This window comes from Megachile rotundata, chromosome 1, assembly GCF_050947335.1.
Source record: "Megachile rotundata isolate GNS110a chromosome 1, iyMegRotu1, whole genome shotgun sequence".
Classification (NCBI taxonomy): domain Eukaryota; kingdom Metazoa; phylum Arthropoda; class Insecta; order Hymenoptera; family Megachilidae; genus Megachile; species Megachile rotundata.
In genome coordinates, this window is record NC_134983.1 from 10438523 (window position 1) to 10457460 (window position 18938).

An 18938-nucleotide genomic window follows, 5' to 3' on the forward strand; every position below is an offset into this window, starting at 1 on the left:
TTGCAGCATAACTTAGAGATGTTACTTAATTTTCTGGAGGAAAGAGTAGTGTTCGAATCGATAAAGGACATTGAAATTCCATCGTTTCATCAAGAATTTACTGCACGGTGAATCGAAGATGGTTTGATCGATTCGTTGGTCGTGTACACACAAGATATTGTCGCTATAGGAACCGAACATTTATGGCCGACGTCGAGAAAACAGAAATTGCAGTGTGATTTCACAGGAATCTACGGAGATATTATGCTTTACGATTCGGTCATTACGACCCATTCAGGACTCGATTGAGCTGCTCGTAATCCGATAATGATCGAAACACCATGCGTGTGCGACGAAAAGAAGGAAGAAGAGAAAACAGAGGTTTCTTTCGGACCACGCACCGATGACATTTATCGAACCTGTAATCTACCGACGCGATTCATGTACCCACGTGAGTCTGAATAATTCATTGGTACTAGCCTATCAATGGTTCATCAATAGCGTGTTGCAATCGTAACGTTACTTTCGTGAAACGTTCATCTTTTCGAAATGCTTGGTTTTCGACATTAATGTAATCTTTGATCACGTTTCTTAACGTCGACAAAATTTAATTGCTGAAAATAGAGTACTTAGTTGCTTTATGTGTCTGTTTATGAGCGTCTTCATTCGCTGGTAGTGATTAAAGGCAACTATAAATTTACACAGCTATCATCTTTTCGCGTTAAATGAGTCCATAGAATTTAAGGTTCGCCTTCATGATATTACGTTTCGTATTAAATGAAAATTTCTCTTCGGGTACGGTGCTCGTTAAAAAGAACCGCATTATGCGATAACATTGGCGTAACTAGAATCTTTTTCTGGCCTCTTCCAGCTTCTCTAATTTTAATGACTATGGCTCGTACACCAAATATTCTGTGTTTTTTAAATATTTATTTTAGAGATTCTACAATTTGAATATTGGTATAAATTTGTAACACTGTTTAAGAAGAGTCATTTGAATAATTCAAAATTACAATTGTGAGATATGATTATAATAATTTATAATGTGGAAGTACTAGTATTGTAATAATCTAAAAAAAGATCTAATTTTAAACTGCAATTCAGAAGTACTATTTTAATAATCTAACAAGAAAACAAAAATTAATGTAAAATTCGTCCTAGAGCTCGAAGCTTCAGAAAATTAAGTAGTAAAAGATTATCTAACTAATTAGACGAATAAAGAGAGAAATAGTTCTGAGAACATTTGGATTACTTTATACCCCTTTAAATTCGTCTTGAGAAATTTCGCGTAACGCGAAAGCACATCGTTTCGCCGTAGACTCCGCAATAAGAAGTTCTTCGTAGTGAAACGATAACGTTCTGCTATTAATAAATCCGTACCGACGATCGTTACGTTCCTCGAGGCTTATCGGCAATGCAGACATTTTTGCATATGTCATAGGAACCCTTCACAAGATAGTCATTGTTTCAAGCTTACGCGTTTCTTCCACTTTCACCAGACATTCGACGTCAAACAATTACATCGTCTACACGAAAACACTACAGCCATTTTGTTTGAAGTTCGCTTGATCGAATTACACCTACGTTTCCCTTCAAAGGAAATAATGCATATTCAATCTGTCAGATTATTCCGTGCTTCGGGAATACACAGCTGTCAGATCAAAGCAACAAAGGTTAACAAATTTCTTAGTGAACCGAGCTTGAAAAGGAATATAAAAATCGAGCAAACAAAAGGTCCAGAATTATGAATTTTAACGTGGGGAAAATTTATTTCGAACAATAAGCATAGCTCGATTTCAATAAAATTGAAAACGTTAACCTCATCGAGATCGGAACAGAGGGTCTGTGTTTCCAGAGAGCAATTGGCGTTTAACGGTTCTAAAATGAATAAAACATTTCTATGGAGACTCGATCGACGAGTTATGTTACTGCAACCTAGTGATGGATAAATATCGAAGATCTCACGGGCACTGTTTCACGAACAGGATTCCACAATTTCAAATATATGAAAATTTTCAAATCATAAATTTACAAGTTTAGAAATTTATAAAATCATATGGTTACGACTTTAAACTTCCAAATTCTGAAAATCACAAATTCCAAGTTTAAGAATTGTTAAATTTTCAAAGTGATAAGCATAGAAATTTTAAAAATATCCAAGAAATTTTAGAAATTATTTTCCAACATTCTCAAACTCACAAATTTTAAAGCTCTCAAGTTCTCTAATATATAAACCTCCAAATCAAGTAGAGTAAAAATTTTGAAACTCGAGTTAAAATAAAAAATTTGAATTTAGGAAAAAATAAAGTGTTCGATTAGCTTTCACTATAAGACCCTTGATGTCCTCTTCCAAGAACGTCCCTCCTACAGTTGCATCCAAGACAACGGTCGCACTGATCGCCGGTGCACAGACCCCGAGGTCCGCGCCCTCGCAGTAGCTCATCACTGGTACAACCGATATGTTTATCCAGTGGTATCTGTCGAACGGTAACGGTCGGTTTATTCCGTCGACAGCACGTCGAAACGCTTCCTCGCGCATTCAGTGCGTATCCAGCATCTGAGCACACCATGTGCTTCCTCTTGCTCGTTTATCTCCTGTTATCGGTCACCGCTCAAGACGTTAGCACCGAGGAGGTGGACTGCCAAGTTTACAACCATCTGTACGTTTGTCTGGCCAACGGTGTGTTGCACAGCGTCTCGTTCGAGGATGTTAACGCTGTACAAACCATCGAGGACATAGAGCTACATTTGGAGGGTTTAAGGATTCTGGACATAGCCAAGGACGCTTTCGTCGAAGTGGCTAACTCTTCTGCCCTTTACATCCGCGACAATCAGTTATCTGTCATTTCCAGACATTATTTCTCTCCTCTGGATCAATTAACGTACCTGGATCTGAAGAACAATAGCCTCGTTGATATAGAAGATGGAGCGTTTATAAAACTACGCAGTTTAGAAACGTTGCTTTTGGATTACAACAATATAAGTTCCTTTCGACCAGCCATGTGGAGGGGTCTAGGCGACCTTCACGAGTTATACGCAACGAATAATAATATCGTATTGAAAAGGAATATGTTCAAAGGACTCAGACATCTGGAAACGTTGGCTCTGGACTCGAACGAGATCACGGAAGTGCCAGTTGGGGCGTTCAATGGACTGCCTCACATCGATCTTTTATATTTGTCCAGGAATAAAATCTCCTCCTTGCAGCCGGACGTATTTCGCGGACTCGGCGAAATCAACGAACTGGATCTGGGAAGAAATCAACTGAAAACCATTTCCGGAGGAGTTTTCCGTTACCTGAAGAACTTGAACTCTTTATGGTTGAATGGAAATCAGATCGTCATGCTTAAGGCGGACAGCTTCGAAGGACTGGACAATTTGTTGCTACTTTTTTTGAACAACAACGAGCTACGATTCGTCGACATGGCCGCGTTTGCTAGGATGAAGAACGTCACCGTTGACCCTGGTTTCAAGATACGCGGATTTGTATTGGACAACGTTTCGAAAGTGCAGGGACGGTTTCGGTGTGAGAACGTCGAGTATCAGTTGCCGTACGAGTGCACGAAGATGGAACTATAATTTTGAATTTTAGGGCAGTGATGGGTAGAGGGTGCACGAAATTGAGGAAGATGAAACTTGCAGATATTTGAAAATTTGTGAATTAAAATATTTGAGAACTTGAGAACTTGAGAACTTTGGAACTTGAGAACTTTGGAACTTGAGAACTTTGGAACTTGAGAACTTTGGAACTTGAGAACTTTGGAACTTGAGAACTTTGGAACTTGAGAACTTTGGAACTTGAGAACTTTGGAACTTGAGAACTTTGGAACTTGAGAACTTTGGAACTTGAGAACTTTGGAACTTGAGAATTTGAGAATTTGAGAATTTGAGAATTTGAGAATTTAAAAATTTGAGAATTTGAAAATTGTCAAACTTGGAAATTAGAAAATTTGAGAACTCAAAAATTCAAGAACTTGTCAAATCATCAAACAACCAAATTAGTTTCTGAATTAAAAAATGTGAAAACTATAAACCTACCCTCATTGCTGTACGAAGTGCATACCACTGCCAGTGAACTCTTCAATCTGCCCATCACTGTTTTACAGTATTGTATTAAGACTTTCACACATTTTTTAATTATTCTGACAGTGAAAATGAGAATTCCAACTAAATATAAATTGAAAGATTTGATGTTATGTGTTCCTGTTTATGATAAGTTTTTTTTATCACGACTTATGTAAAATAACAACTTGAAAATATAGCATTCATTAAGACAGGGGTATAGTCAAGTTTTTTTTGAGAAATAAAGAACAATTTTATTCGATGAGGGTTGTTTTTCCAGGAGTTTTCGAGGGATATCGTCAGGACGAGAAACCTCTTCCACATCCTTGTTACAGGAGTACGTCGATGGACTACGGATGGTACGCACCGAATATTCACACAGTACCCACAAGATATTACCCTCGAAATACTTCTTTTAGTGATAGCCAAGCTCTTGGTGGCATGTATCGAAACTGCTCCCTTAACACGGAATTGGACAAAACCCCTATTTAAATTCTTCACTTATTAATAATCTATGCCTTCCAATGTACGATTTTCTATTCATAGTGCATATGTAACAAACCATCACGTAATATTTGTTTGTCTACACATCGCTTTTAAAAGCTTTTAATTTTTAAATAAATCTGACAACATACACTGTCAATTCTGATATACTTTCGATAATTTCTAAATTTCCTCTATATACCGAACTTTTTCTAATAAAGCTAATAAAACAAAAGAAAATGTATTCAAATAAATTGGTTCCTTCTACCAAAAAAATATTATGATAAAAAATTACTCCTAGCGAGAAGAATCTTTATCTCTCTAATAGACTCTAATAAACTTGATAATAAACTTGATATTCTAGTAAAAATATCGTAAATAAAAAATGAGGCAAGGTTTTTATGTTTGTGAGTATAGGTTGCGAAATTAACAAGATTCAGGGATATAATACTTTATATGTATATATATATTTTTCGTTTTATTATTACATTTTAGCTTACGTATCGCAGTAATCGTATTTGTTAACAGACCCTACACGACCACCCTTGATTACACGGTGTCCCGTCGCTAGTAAGGATTAAAAGTGTGCCTTTCTTATTACGATTACCGGAATTATTGTTTTTTTTTTTATTCATTTTACGTTCACTACCTTTGTCTTCGTTTACAGATTTACTAGGATTTATCGTCAAGTTCTGAAACAACTCTGCGCAACTCAACTGCGGAAGTATCATAACATTCTTTATAATCTTGAGTGCATGCCATTCGTCGATTACGCTGCTTAGTATGAACATTATTTACTGATAATTATAACTTCAACATGTATATATATATATTTATATATTTATAAATGTGTGTACATAACACAATGAGACAGCTCAATCCGTCATAAGAGTTCGTAATATTTCAATGTATTAACAACCATAACGACCTCAAAAACGTTCCGCACGTTTCACAGTCAAATATGGCAATATTTGTCCAATGAGAGGATGAAACTCTGTCTAACGTATGTCCGTGTTGTTCAAGGGCCCACGTCGAACATCTCACGCGAACAACAAATTCAATATAAATTCGATCGATTTTTATTCAAACTCTACGAAAAAGAATCGAGAGGGTTTTCTCGCTCGATCAGCGCCATCTTTCGCTCAGAGATTTTGCACGCCACGCCACGTATCAAAATTCTCTGAATGGCGTCGCGTGAAAAACTGCGCGAAATCGAGTGAATCAGTAATCGAATCCTCTGCGTATCGCCGTATCGAGACGCTCAAACTCGAGTTAACAGCGAATCAACGTGAGATTGATCGTAAGCCTTTCCGAATCGTCGTCGTTGATAAACTAGACCCGTGACGCGACGACAAAGATACTTGACTCCTGATGAAAATTTAATTAAGGCCATGAAATGATCACCGGGCATCAAGTGTCGTTGATCCTTCTCATCGTCATCCACGAAAGATCTCGATGCTCGATGAAATTTCGTGCTCGTTATCTACTGGTCTCTTTCGGTTGTTCCATACCCTGACGATACAATCGAATTGACAATCTCGAACATTCATCCGGAATGATCTACAGTTGACGATCTAGGGTTGTTAAAATTGAACTCGCGAGATAACGAGCACTCGACGTGCACCCGAATATCTCTTTACACGTGTCCTCTCCTATCTATACACAGTCCTATACATTGTACTACATATTTCCTTGTAAGTCTCTCGAATTCTCAATGTGCTGCGCTTAACATAGTTTTACGTTTACTGGTTTTGGAGCTCCCTCCATTTATATTTCGGTGATGAGTGAATCCTTAACAGCTAAAACGATGACAGATAGAACTCGCATTTTACGCAATCGCTTAAGAACCTTTCTCCTTCCTTCTTCGCGTTTTACATAGTGGCTAGGTAGAACGGTAATAAATGGTCGTACGTTCGAGGGATCGGTAATTAGTTGTGACCGATTCGATCGTGCCAGCGATGATCGTTATCTCTCCATTGATCATTCGTTGTTGCCTCCTCGATATTCTGTAATCGAGACGCCCGAAGTTATACATTCGAGCAGTCTTGATTATGGGTACAGAAGAAAAAAGAACACGGGGAGAACGATCGACGATGACGCGATCGAATCGTGCGATCGAACCCGATTGTCTGAGACTTCCATCGGAGGCTCGATCGAGGTGGATCCATAGGGGTAGGTTTATGCGGTTTCGCGACGCATCAGGGATACGCGCGTCGCGAAAGAGAACAACATCGAGATTATACTAATCCTACTCTCTCACACATGTCTCGTTCGAAAGGAGTATCTCCCTCGTTATTACCTTATATTGTCGTTACAATTGATATCGAATATTGGCATATAGAGGGGCACGATTCGGTGACTCGTGAAACGTTTATATTGGGCAAGTTTTGAATAGCCAATTGAATCAATTTGTACCTTTAAAAGGTTTGATCTTGTCGATCGATGGCGATCAACAAGTAATCAAAAGTGTCCAAATTCATGGACACTGATGTGCATTCTGATGAGAATCGAAAATTTTTTAACTTAGCAATCTGGTAATTTGGTAGATTGGAATAATTTAAAAAATTCAGAAATATAAAAATTTGCAAATTTTAAATCTAACTCAGAGCTTCAAATAGAACCTTGTAAATTTGGAAATAGGAAAATATAGGAATTTTGTTTGCACTGGACAAGTTTGCCCGATATAATTGGTCAGAGACACCGATCGAACCCCAATTCGTAATAATTATTCGCTGTTTTTTTACTCCTCGTATAATATAGCATTCCGACCGATTTACAATTAATTAGACCTGAAATCTTCCTTACATCTTACAACGTCGTGTACGTCCGTCGAACAATAAGGTTGGTTCCTCCGTTGTTCATCCCGGGCAATAAGCTATTTATTAACTGCCTCGTATCATAGTATATAATATACGTTTATGCATATATCGTCATTAAATAGTCATGTATCTGAGAGTACCAGAGTCAAGTGATTATAGTACATGTGACTAGCACTCGTTTTGAAATCAAGGAGATAACATACAGGTTACATATAGCGTCTAACATACTCGCTAGCTTATCTATCATAATGAATTTGACCTTAACCATTGCTGTTACTGTTAATATTATTCTTAAGATTCGTGACACAGAGACACTGAATAATTATAATGAAGGGACGAGCATTCGAACGATCACACGTACTGTATCCAACGCAAGCTTTTTATTATAATTGTGCGAGTATGCTTCTCGATTCACCCATTTCATATTCGTTGTAGTGATTTCGCACAACTTTGTAGACTTTTGAAAAAAGAGAAAAATACACAAGTGAAACTCTATTATTATTACAGAATTTCTATTTGATAATTCAAACTTTGAGTGATACATAAAAAAAATTATGAAAGAAAAAAGCAAAAAAATCACTGAAAATTTAAAGTAAAGATCGTTGGATACTTACGCTGATACGGTTTCGATGTACAGTAGACTCTCGCTCAATTGCCTTTACACTTCCATGCACACTATCAACACTCTCCACGTCACTTACCATTATACAGTGTATGGAGATCCATGGAACTTGTCGGATACAAAGAGCTTTTTCTATAATAGAGTACCCTTAGAAAAGCTCACGAGTGCTGCTATGCACGGTGCATATAACTGCAAGAGCGAATTCTTTTCCTAACTAATAAGGGTCAAATACAGTTGCCACTTATGAAACAAAGAATTTCTCGCTCTTACAGTACTGCTTTGCGATGGTGGTATAATGGGAGTCTACTGTGCAACGTCGAACGCTCGACATTTTCGACGAGATTATTAAAATCGACATCACCTAATGTGTTCTAAGCTAGTGACGGGTCAATTGCTCGGTTAAAATTGGCGAATCTATCACTTTTGAGATTTTGAATTTTCAAATTTTAGAATTTGAAATTCAGGAATTTGTGGACTGAGGGGTTGAAGGTTTTAAGGGTTTTGAGATTTGAAGATTCAAGGATTTAAGAATTTAGGGATTGAGGTATTGAGTGGTTGGGAAATTAAAAGATTTAGGGATTTCAAGGTTAGAAAATTTTTGTAGCTGATGATTTGAGGATTTAGAAATTTGAAAATTTTGGAATTTAAAAATTTAGGGATTGTGTAAAATATTTTAGAACTCGAAGATTCAGGGATTAAGAAAATTAGCAAATATCGAAATTTGATAATACAAAAATTGAATAACTTGATGAATTGAAAATATTTTAAATTTGATCATCAGTGATAGCACGTCATCTACATCCAGGCGCAGTTGCCCATCACTACCTTAGATCATCTAATACAATGTGTTTCGTAATTCATCTCGCGATTTTGCATCGCGAAAGAATCGAAATTCACGATGATAACACGAAAGTACTCTATCGCAACATTATTGATCCTTTAAATCCTTTAAGCCCTAAAGATCCTTTTAATCCAAGGCATCTAAGCTTAGTTCCACGAGCTTAAAATATCTACGGAACGTTAAATCTTAGCCAACAACGGTATCAAGTGACGCAAGGACCCTAAATAGGTTAGCTTAATCGTAACGCTACTTCCGGCAACAAGGAAAATGATGCTAGACAACGAAGAAGATCGATAACACCGTGAAAAAACGAGACACGAGACGGTGCAAATATTTTTCTTTTTTTTTTCTCTTTCTAGAATCCATTAGCCTAGTTCGGTATTGCTGGCACATGGTTATCTACAAATTATACTTTACTCGTACATCGAAAAACACCATCGAAATTAACGAACAATAAATTGTATATTTCAAAATGGCTGCTCACTACATCACACGGGCACTAGAACGAATGTTAAACGTCGTTGATCAAGGATTCTAACACGATCAAGCAACGAAATGCTTGAAGATGTCCGTTTGATTAATGTCCGAGTCGTACGATCATCCGTATACGATTACTTATGACATAATTAATTATTGCGAATGTAAATTCCTACTATCTTCGATCTTCGAGTTAATCGTTTCGTAGAAACTAGTCGATTGAACCGAAAGGTCGTTTCGTTTTTGTGATATTTTTACTTAAATATTCTTATTTACATTTCATTTTATTTCTCAATGCTCTGGATAGCTTCACATACGAGCTTTTAAGACTATTCCACTTTTAGTTCTTTTTAAATTAAGAAGTTTAATGTAGAAAGAATCTCCATCTTTAATGTAAAGCAACTCTTAGCAAAACTCTTAAAAATTAAAAAATGAGGTTACAAATCAGAATGTAAAAACGAAACCAACTTTCGATTCAACCTAACAATTTCGCTATAACAATTATTTGTTGACTATGAAAATTGCATCGACCCCAGCTTAATTTCTTTTTACGACTAATATCAGGTTCAGGTAAGTGCAATCGTAATTATACGATCACTAATTGTCTAAATGAAACGCCCGTCGGTAAGATGTTACCGACACAGGAATCATCGATATGCATGCAGAAATCTGATGTCAATTCTCGTTTGGCGGTTCTGGAATTGTAGAACCGTTTTCACAGATATTAAACGGATGGTCGTTTAACACGTTGATTGCACACATGTTTCGATACTAGTTAGAGTCTTCCTATTATTTCCACACTAGTTCGTTCCATAGTAATTTCAGTTCAATAAAAGAATTCCTTGTGTAGATGACGTACACTTATGGGAATTCAAATCTTGACGCCACGCACGATGACGTGTTGATACACGGAGAGAAAACGTGTTAATTCGCGGTGTTAATCCGTGGTCAATCAACGTGTTAATACGATGCCAAATTCGGCTTCCAAATGGATAATCGCTAAGATATTTCCGACGAAGCTAATTTTAGCCGTCACAGTGATCGAAGTCGATGCCGTTGATTCGTCTAGACTGCACTTTTATGTACCCAGCTGCCTCTTCTATGTTTCTATCCTAGCTAGTGCATGAACTTGCACCCCTGAGATATTCGTTATCTTTAACCAAGTCTACATAAACAGTACGGATCGAACATGCGCGCTGTTCCTTTACTTTTAACCAGTCTGTCGAGCTTTCGTTTCGTTTCTCCGCGTCGTGGCGTCAGCTCCGAAAGCGAGTCTCTTCAGCTTCTAATTACGGAAAGCTTTGTACTTGACCGAGCGATTCCAGCTGGTAAGATTGTCCATGATGTATGTACGAATTTCTATTTCATTATATCGTTACAATACCGTCTCGATAACTGTCGATATCTAAATCTCGCGTTCGCCCACGGCACAGTCTCGATATATGGCTGTCAGTTACGTGACTACGGAGATTTCCACTTCATGGACTTAGTTTTTATATTAGACGTATGGAGAAATTTAGGAGAGTCAAACTGATGAGATTTCAAAGTTATTAATTTAGGAATTGAGAAATTTTGAAATTAGGGAATTTAGATATTAACAATTTGATTGTATAGGAAATAGGGTATTTAGAAACTTGAGGATTTGAGAATTGATTATGAAGTTTGAAGAATTAAGGGGTTAAAAAATTAAGCAATTAAAGAATTAATAAAAAATTTCAAATTTACAAATTTGATAGTTTTAAAATATGAAAATTCAAAAATTTAAGGTATGCATGTTTGCAAATAAATAAATGTCGAACATCTAATTCTAGTAAGTTTCGTTCTGATTTTTTAAGTCCCATGTTAATCACCTCATGGAATGAGCTCCTACATTGCACTTTTCACAAGTTTTGCTTTCAGTGCCATATAACGAGACTCGTATTCGTGGAAACGCGAGAATTATGAAATTATACAGCTCTGAAAGCTAACCCGAAGCTTCTGTTCTATTCTCGCGATTCTATTCTCGTACGCTCTATCCTTCCTACGAATCATTGCCTGTCGTATGGACAATTGATCTGAACGAAATGTTCAAGCCGAAGAAAATGTTCCGAGCCTATGCAGTGCACATTCGAGGTAAACTAATGCTGAAGCGACTAAAATCGTTGAACGTAGAATAAATTATCGCGATGCCGTGCCTATCGTGAAACGTGATCGAACGGTACGAATCGAACGCTCGGTGTTAGAATGTGTTAGATTCTGATCGAAATTCAATGTACCTTCGTTCACTGTCGATCTCCATAGTTGGACGGTGTATCTGCGTTTATCCACGATGTCGAGACGCGATGAACGACAAACAGCTCGTTGCGATGATCGTGTAAATGGTGCACGTGTTTTCGATATATTATATATAAAAAGTACAAACAACTGATCTTACGGTTAAGTGCACGGTGTGTTGTGTGTAGGTGCGATTAGTGTTCCGTGCGTTTTACGAATTCAGTGAGAAACGTGACAAGAAGGACACTTAAGTATCAAGGCACATCGAAAACCAAATCGTCGTACGTCTATTACTTCAGAAATTAATTTTAATTGATCACCTTGTTGCTCTAACGAGTAACTAACTTTCTAACTAAACCTAGACTGTGATACATTGACCGATCGTTAATTGTGCAGTACAGGATGGATTAAGTTCACGTCTTTTGTTTACGTTTTATTATTTAACTTAACATCGAGAATTAACCCATTTACTGCCTTCGACAAGATTACTTTCAGATACTTTTACTGAAGACTAACATAATTTTTGTTAAAACTTTGCCAATGTAAAATATCTTCCTTATCTTTACCATGTATATACATTGGTGCCGATCTTGAAGCATACATACTGATTACAGAAATTTAAATTATTCCACTAATTTCAATAATATATTGAAAATATTGTTTCTCAAAAAATTTTTGTCAACGTTCACCTCAAAACAAATAATTAATTTACATTGCTTTTACAATTACTGTGCTAGCATAGACAACTACTGTACAAGCACACTGCAATGACAAACTTCAGATGTACTTGACAAATATATAGTATTACTTGACAACAGTTAATAACTAGAATCTATAGAATAAAATTTTAGTAAATATGAAAGATTGGCAGTTAATGAGTTAAATCGAACAGAAAACAAAAAGGCAATCCTATGTCCCGTATTTCCCTTTCGCAACCCTACGCGTGTCTTATCTTATCCCTGCAACTAACTAAACCAATTCAAACCAACTTCGCAATTTTTATCGGAATGAAATTATATCGAGATTCGAAAGTAACTAGGAACATAATGTTGGAAGGAATAACATTTGTATTTTCCTTTCAAAGCTGACACCACGAGGTTTGTCTTCGTCGTAATACGTTTATCAGCTCTTAAGCTAAGATAAATTGAGATCATTGGATAAAGTTCGTCTGTTTACTTCTTTTTCGTCGTTATCGACATTGCCGTAACTAGGATTTTCTATGCTGGATTCCTGTAAATTCACTAGTAGTCTTAGTGCATGATTATGCGAAGCATTACCTAGTCTTTTGGGGGATTTGGGGATTCTGAAGGATATTTGGGGTTTTGGGTTCAATGCTGGGAAGTTTGCAAATTTGGTGATTTGAGAATTTGGAAATTTGGACATTTGAGTATTGGGAAATTTGGGACTTTAGGGATTTAGGAATGTAGAAATTTGAAAATTTGAAAAGACGATGATTTGAGGAATTGGGATATACAGATTCAAAGGTTAAGAATTTGGGGATTTGAGGAGTTGGGATGAGTGCTTAGGGATTTAAAAATTTAGTGGTTAAGAAACTCAGAAATTAAGAACTTTGGGATTCGCAAGTCTAAGACTTGGAAATCGGGAATTTAGGAAATTGAAAATTCAGTAATTCAGAAATTTTAGAATCAGATATCGAGACTTGGTAATTTCCAAACTTCTGAATTTCAAAATTTCGAAATATCCTAGATCCTACTCTCGTAGGCCCACATTTTAGCCACCCTCCTACCTAGTTACGTCAATGATCATAGATCGATTTCCCTTCTATCCAGCCGGTACTGAGTCAAAGAAGCATCGAAAAATTAGGAAGCAAGCGAACGCGTTGATATTTGCAGATTACCAAATGTTATCTCGGTATATTTCTTTTGCTCGATCGCAAAATCGCAAGTTAAAGAATGCCCGTATTTTCTTCGCTCCCGCGACGCCTGGCGGTCGCTTTTTCTCCCACGCCGTTCCTAGTTCACGAACCCGTTTATAAACATTTTGATTTCATTCGGTATTGTTCTTAAACTCTACGGAGCAACGAACGTCTCCTTTTTCCCCCGAATTTTCTCGGATGAAAATGTCGAAAAAAAAGAAGCGATCCGTTATCGGAATGTAGGACAGTTTTCAACATCGAGCTGCTCTCTCTATCCAAAGCGACCAATTTTGACATTATCCAAATCGAAAGATCGTCGGTCGTAGGAATTCCCTTTCTTTTTGAATTAGCCGAAAATATGTAGTATTCATGAAACGCGAACCGACGATTTACAGAAGAATTTTGTCGCCGTAGCAGCCGTTTCGTCCAAACGTGTTTGCCTAGTTCGCACGCACGATGTCAACCTACTGTCCGTTTTCGAAATCTTAATGACTATTTGTGCGCTTAAGATACAGACTCGTAGATCTTGTTCTTAGAAACTGGCCAAAGGTTTGTCGTTCGGCCAGCAACCGATCTACGATGTCTTCTCTAGCCAAATGTTCAAGTATAATGCCCGAATCTCCTCTTTTTTGGTTTCCTCAATCATCGTTGAATGACGTCGGCTTATAAATACTTTTTAACAATTTTACAAATATTTCACTGTAAATCTTTCGTCATCCATTCAATTTATAATCCAACCTTTCTATCTTTCTTTCTTTTTTTTTTCTCTCGTTTCTTCGTTCCTTTCCTTCTGTCTATTTTATAATCGAAAGTTAAGCCTAAAAAGTAGACGCCTGAAGTAAAGTCGGATGAGGAGATGACAGGGGCCTCTATGGTACTGTTTCCTGTTGGAATCGAAAAACCCAAGTGGCAGCGGTTCCCGTAAAACGAGACAGACGAGTATGCAGAACGGATACGTCGATGGTAACCCAACATAACCGGACACGCATGGAAAACTATGATTTACCTCGTATTAACCTGAGAATACTTCTAGCCGCTATTTAAATGCTGAATACATCGAATACATAGAATCTACATTACTCTTTTCTTATTTTTCTCTCTTTAATATACATAAACGACCACGGCACTCTTTTTTAAATCCCCCCGAAATTTTTTCGTTCCCTTCCCTTATCGAAAATACATCTAGACCTATCGAACGCGCGATTTTAATGAGTGAAAAATTGAAAGCAATGTAGCCGCGAATAGCTGGTTAAAACCATTGTTGTTTAACCTCTTCAAGGACCTTCGAATCTAATTTTTTATGAACAATTATATTTTACTTAGTTTAAATAGAAATTATGTTAAAATAATTTCAAACCTAAGAACATACAAAAGAAATGACATTACTTAATTTAAAGAGAAATAAGTATGTATTATAAATATGTTCTTGAAGAGGTTAATATAAAAATTGCAAAAACGTCCGAATTGCAACTAAAATTATTGAATGAAAACAAAACGTTAACGAGTTTTTCACCGCCGTGGACCGTTGGCAAAATGTACACCTTTATATCGCGAGTGTCGTTTAATCACCTTCGATAATCTGCAAATATATCGGCGTCGCGCTTGCTTTTTCAATAAATCTTAAACATTTATGTGCCGAGTGTTCTCAATGAGCTCTTACACTTAAACGTAAAACTATCCGTAAACTTCTCAGAAGTTAATGGTAAATTACGTGTAAAAGGAATGATCTTGAATGGAAGAGTTTAAATCAACTCATTTTCGCCTTAAATACCTTCTCTTTTCGACTAACTTAATAGGTAATATGACTTGCTATGCTCCAGTACGTCCAGTGCATCCAGTTTACAGAACAGTCCGGACTGTTCTGTAAATTTACATGTCTCCGAAGATACCAGCAAATGTTTTCCGCAGATTCTTCATCGTGTCCTCGGTATCCTCGCTTTGAGATTGACTGCCTTGTCTGTGAAATGGTACTCTCGATGGTGGAGGTTCCTCTTGACGTCGGCCGACTGAAGGAGCGCTGCTCACTGTACTGGATTGCGATGCTGTATGCAACAAAATATGATATTTTGTAGTTTTGGTAATTATTGAATAATTGTTATTTGTGTTGATACACGAAACCTCTGAATCTTCTACAATAAGCAGACGTAAGTAGAATCATAACACTGTCAGACAGTTTAAGTAGATCGAGAAGTGCATAATCAGACATACAATAATAAACTTGAGAACCGTTCAAGCTACTGCAGAACTGTGTATGTAAAGGAAACCGTAGAAGCGTTAAAAGTTAACAACTATTAATGGACCTTTAAAATGAAGTTTTCTTTACATCTTCATTCTCACATGAGATAGAGATATGAGATGTGCATTATGAGATGGGTCACACACACGAGATAAGTAGATACACTCGTATCTATACATTAAAATAATATCAGAAATAAATTCAAGTGCTGAAGAAATCAAAATAAACATAGAATTATTTATAGAAAAATGATGGAATATTTTTAACTCTTTTCATATGGCACTCGTTACTATGTAAAAAAATACCCGTTTGTAAAAAACTTTGTGCTTCTGTCGTAAAAATATGTTCCTTTCGATTTACGAACCTTGCGAATCACGACGCTGCAATTGATGATGACTATCGGAAGTGGTCGTGTCGCCAGCCAACGCAGTGGTGGACCCCACAGAGCCTAAGCTCCCTATGCTCGCCATGGAGCCCATACTTCCGTGAGATCCGAGTGGTGCAGTTGGTGGTGCAGTGCGATCTTCAACAGGGCTCGTTGCTTGACTGGATCCAGACATTGACCCTCTGGACGTTGTTTTCGTCAGCATGCTCGGTGGTCGGCAGCATGCCTGAGTACAAAAACGACTAGTGTGACAATCGAAGAAACCAGAAGCCTACAGCGTCCGACTTAATGGTAAAGTATGCACAAAGAAAAAACTGGAACTTCTGTTTGACCAATTAATTTTCACCTCGAGAGTTGCTGAAAATAACGTCCTTAAAAATAATGTTCCTTTTACCTGCATCTTCGCTGTAACAAGATCCGCGATGTGACGACGATCCTCTTCTTGCGAATCGCCCATTAACGACAACGCGCTGTCGTTCACCTCGATTATGTATTCTCGACCGTCTTTCCCGACCAGCAGCTCGATCGCGCATATATCCAATCCACCAAACAATTGGGCTACGTGATCGACCCAAGTTCGGTGTCTCTCGCTCACGGCTAATTGCTCCAACATCGCTGAACCGGTGTTCGATTTCCAGTTTCCACTTATGCTCTTCCGCCTGGGTGAAACGAGTACCGTGACAATGGGTTCGATCATTTGATCGCGATTGTTTGATTAATTAACCCTTGGGCGGTGAGGTGGGATTTAATTGAAGTCGAACTTTCGTCAGAGCATTGCAATTTGAACCGATTCGACCCACGTCTGACTTCTACACATTTCACGCAAATCCGTATGCTGCGTTTAGAATATGTCTTGACTGAATTCTAGCATATGCGTTTGATATAATTTGACTCGATTCGATGCAATTGAATTAAATATGATCCACATTCTAAATGATCCTTAGTACTTGGATAAATTAAGATACTATTAGAATAATCTATAATCGACAATATCTCTACAAGATCTGGATAATTTAACGAGTGTTACATCACGAAATGTATCAGATCGAAATATAAATTTGATTGAATTGCGAAAGGTTAATTCTTCCGCGGAACAGCTTTATTTCAGCGTAGGTCGTTTAAAAATACACGAAACTGGTATTGTTCTGAGACCAACGCAGACATAAGTATCGTTACATATTAGGTCAGACAGAATGCAAAATAGTGGCTGATTTAAAAGTGTCCCCACGATATCAATTACGTAAGGACTGTATCCACCTTGCCGTCCGGGGGTTGGGCGTTTTTCTCTGAAATTTCTGCCACCGCGGACAAGCTATACCGTGACACTCGTGACAGACGTTTCGTGACACTCACATGAACGCCTTGTAGTTATTGCCTATTTTCTGCACGTGCACGTCGTACTTGGTGTCGATGTACGGTTCCGACGTGCAGTAAACGTTCGCCAAAGCAGCCAACGAGGCGAGATCTAGAAACTCTTGATTCGTCTCGGCACGAGCTTTTCCCACTCCACCGTGGGCGTGTCCAAGTTTCACCACGACCGGATAACGAGATGCGCTTACCTGCAAATATCGGTTCGTTTAAAAAAATTAACAATCGTACGGTGAAATAAGTGAAAAATGTGTTTCGTAGATGAGAAAATTATTCTGCGACTTTCGAGGGAGCGACACAATGTACACCATTGTTCAAAAGTTTTTCACTCGATGAAAGAGTAAAGGGAGGCACATTTAATCGAATTTTCGTGACCTTTTTCGTATAATGTATGCAATTTGTGAGAATTGTAAATGAATTCTGCAGAATTTTGCATTATTGATTTTTCAGTAAATTACCATAGACATTTGTCGTGTGTGAATAATGTTTAGGTTGTTAATATTTATTTGATACTCCACATACGTAAATGTTCACCATATATTTGTGTTTGTGGATAACTCATACCTCTTGTGCTTCCCCTTTCGGTTGCAACCTTTTCTGCGTTTGTTTTTAAGAAAACATTTAAAAATAATAGTATGTAGATCTTAAATCTATAATTTCTATAAGTAGCAATGTGTCACTAAACGTCGAATGAAACACTTTTGAGCGGCGGTGTACATCCTTGTCGCCTAGCTATCAGAAGAAAACTTCGTTGTTGCATCAATAGACGGAGAAATCGAGTTGGCGTTTCCTTGAATTAATGAAATTCAAAAAAACAAGGAAGCTTGATCTGGGTGTTGCAAAATCAGTTTGTAAATATGCGATACAAATGGCTATAAATTATAGCACGCTGGCGAGTTAGAAATTGGAGCGCTGAGCAAGCTCGCTGTTTAACATATTGACTACCATAAGGGTCTTCTGTGACCAACACCGAACGGAAAGAATAATTTTCAACGACAGTAATGTTATGGTAATAATAGAGATTCAAATTGAAAATCAGAATAAGTCTGCTGAAGGGAGTTAGAATAACCAGTTGCCAAAATACAAGATGTACATAAAGACATACACATTAGTGAATCTAGCAATAAGTAGAATAAAATATTTATAATCAGACGATCTTTTCTATATCTTCAACCTGCTGCTTTAGTTATTAATTTCTATTTATTGAAAGACCGTTGTTGTAACTTCGAAATGTTATAAAAATTATCAAAATCATTTATGAATTTAACCGATTACACCAACGACAAAGTTTCACAAAGAATAATATCGCAAATCTCCATTAACATCATTCTGAAGTATTCCTAAGGAGACAAATGTAATCACTGTCAATCTGAATGGCTCCTAATTTATTTTCAAACGTACTTCAGCCTCCCAATAGCTACTTAAATTTAGTAATGCTCTTGTTACACGTCGATAACGACAATTGCAGGCCGTTACATAACGAACGCGTGTCAGCTCGCAATGCGTTTGTCACGTTTCTGCATCGACCGATGGAGAA

The 18938-nt window shown here is 37.4% G+C and overlaps 4 protein-coding genes across 5 annotated transcripts in view; 3 read left to right on the plus strand and 1 right to left on the minus strand.

Moving 5' to 3' along the window:
* Window positions 1-105: 105 nt before the first annotated feature.
* LOC105661933 (piercer of microtubule wall 1 protein) lies at window positions 106-4684 on the plus strand. The gene is made up of 3 exons (XM_076533165.1): window positions 106-430; window positions 4322-4400; window positions 4461-4684. Exons 1-3 carry the CDS (start codon window positions 307-309, stop codon window positions 4531-4533), a joined length of 276 nt encoding a protein of 91 aa, XP_076389280.1. The 5' UTR covers window positions 106-306; the 3' UTR covers window positions 4534-4684.
* On the plus strand, window positions 2420-4259 carry LOC100883655 (osteomodulin). The gene has a single exon (XM_003701271.3). The coding sequence runs from the start codon at window positions 2548-2550 to the stop codon at window positions 3556-3558; it is 1011 nt and encodes a 336-aa protein (XP_003701319.2). The 5' UTR covers window positions 2420-2547; the 3' UTR covers window positions 3559-4259.
* Window positions 4685-4967: 283 nt separating the features above from the next.
* Window positions 4968-18938, minus strand: part of Syn (synapsin) — a 61935-nt gene continuing 47964 nt past the window's right edge. For both annotated transcript variants that reach the window (XM_012280724.2, XM_012280723.2), the window contains exons 7-10: window positions 17387-17592; window positions 16428-16692; window positions 16013-16259; window positions 4968-15454 (exon numbers count right to left, since the gene is read on the minus strand). In XM_012280724.2, the coding sequence (XP_012136114.1) occupies window positions 15282-15454; window positions 16013-16259; window positions 16428-16692; window positions 17387-17592 (891 nt within the window). In that variant the 3' untranslated portion in view covers window positions 4968-15281. The remainder of the gene's footprint in view (window positions 15455-16012; window positions 16260-16427; window positions 16693-17386; window positions 17593-18938) is intronic.
* Timp (Tissue inhibitor of metalloproteases) overlaps window positions 16183-18938 on the plus strand; it is a 39953-nt gene continuing 37197 nt past the window's right edge. The window contains exon 1 of the mRNA XM_012280716.2: window positions 16183-16324. Coding sequence (XP_012136106.2) covers window positions 16322-16324 — 3 coding nt within the window. The 5' untranslated portion in view covers window positions 16183-16321. The remainder of the gene's footprint in view (window positions 16325-18938) is intronic.

Excerpts from the sequence above, each read along its gene's own strand:
- LOC105661933 (XM_076533165.1), top strand. The coding sequence starts at position 307 with ATGATCGAAACACCATGCGTGTGCGACGAAAAGAAGGAAGAAGAGAAA. Across the intron at positions 431-4,321 it reads GACGCGATTCATGTACCCAC|GAGTTTTCGAGGGATATCGT; the intron begins GTGAGTCTGAAT and ends TTGTTTTTCCAG. Across the intron at positions 4,401-4,460 it reads ACGTCGATGGACTACGGATG|TGATAGCCAAGCTCTTGGTG; the intron begins GTACGCACCGAA and ends TACTTCTTTTAG.
- LOC100883655 (XM_003701271.3), top strand. The coding sequence starts at position 2,548 with ATGTGCTTCCTCTTGCTCGTTTATCTCCTGTTATCGGTCACCGCTCAA.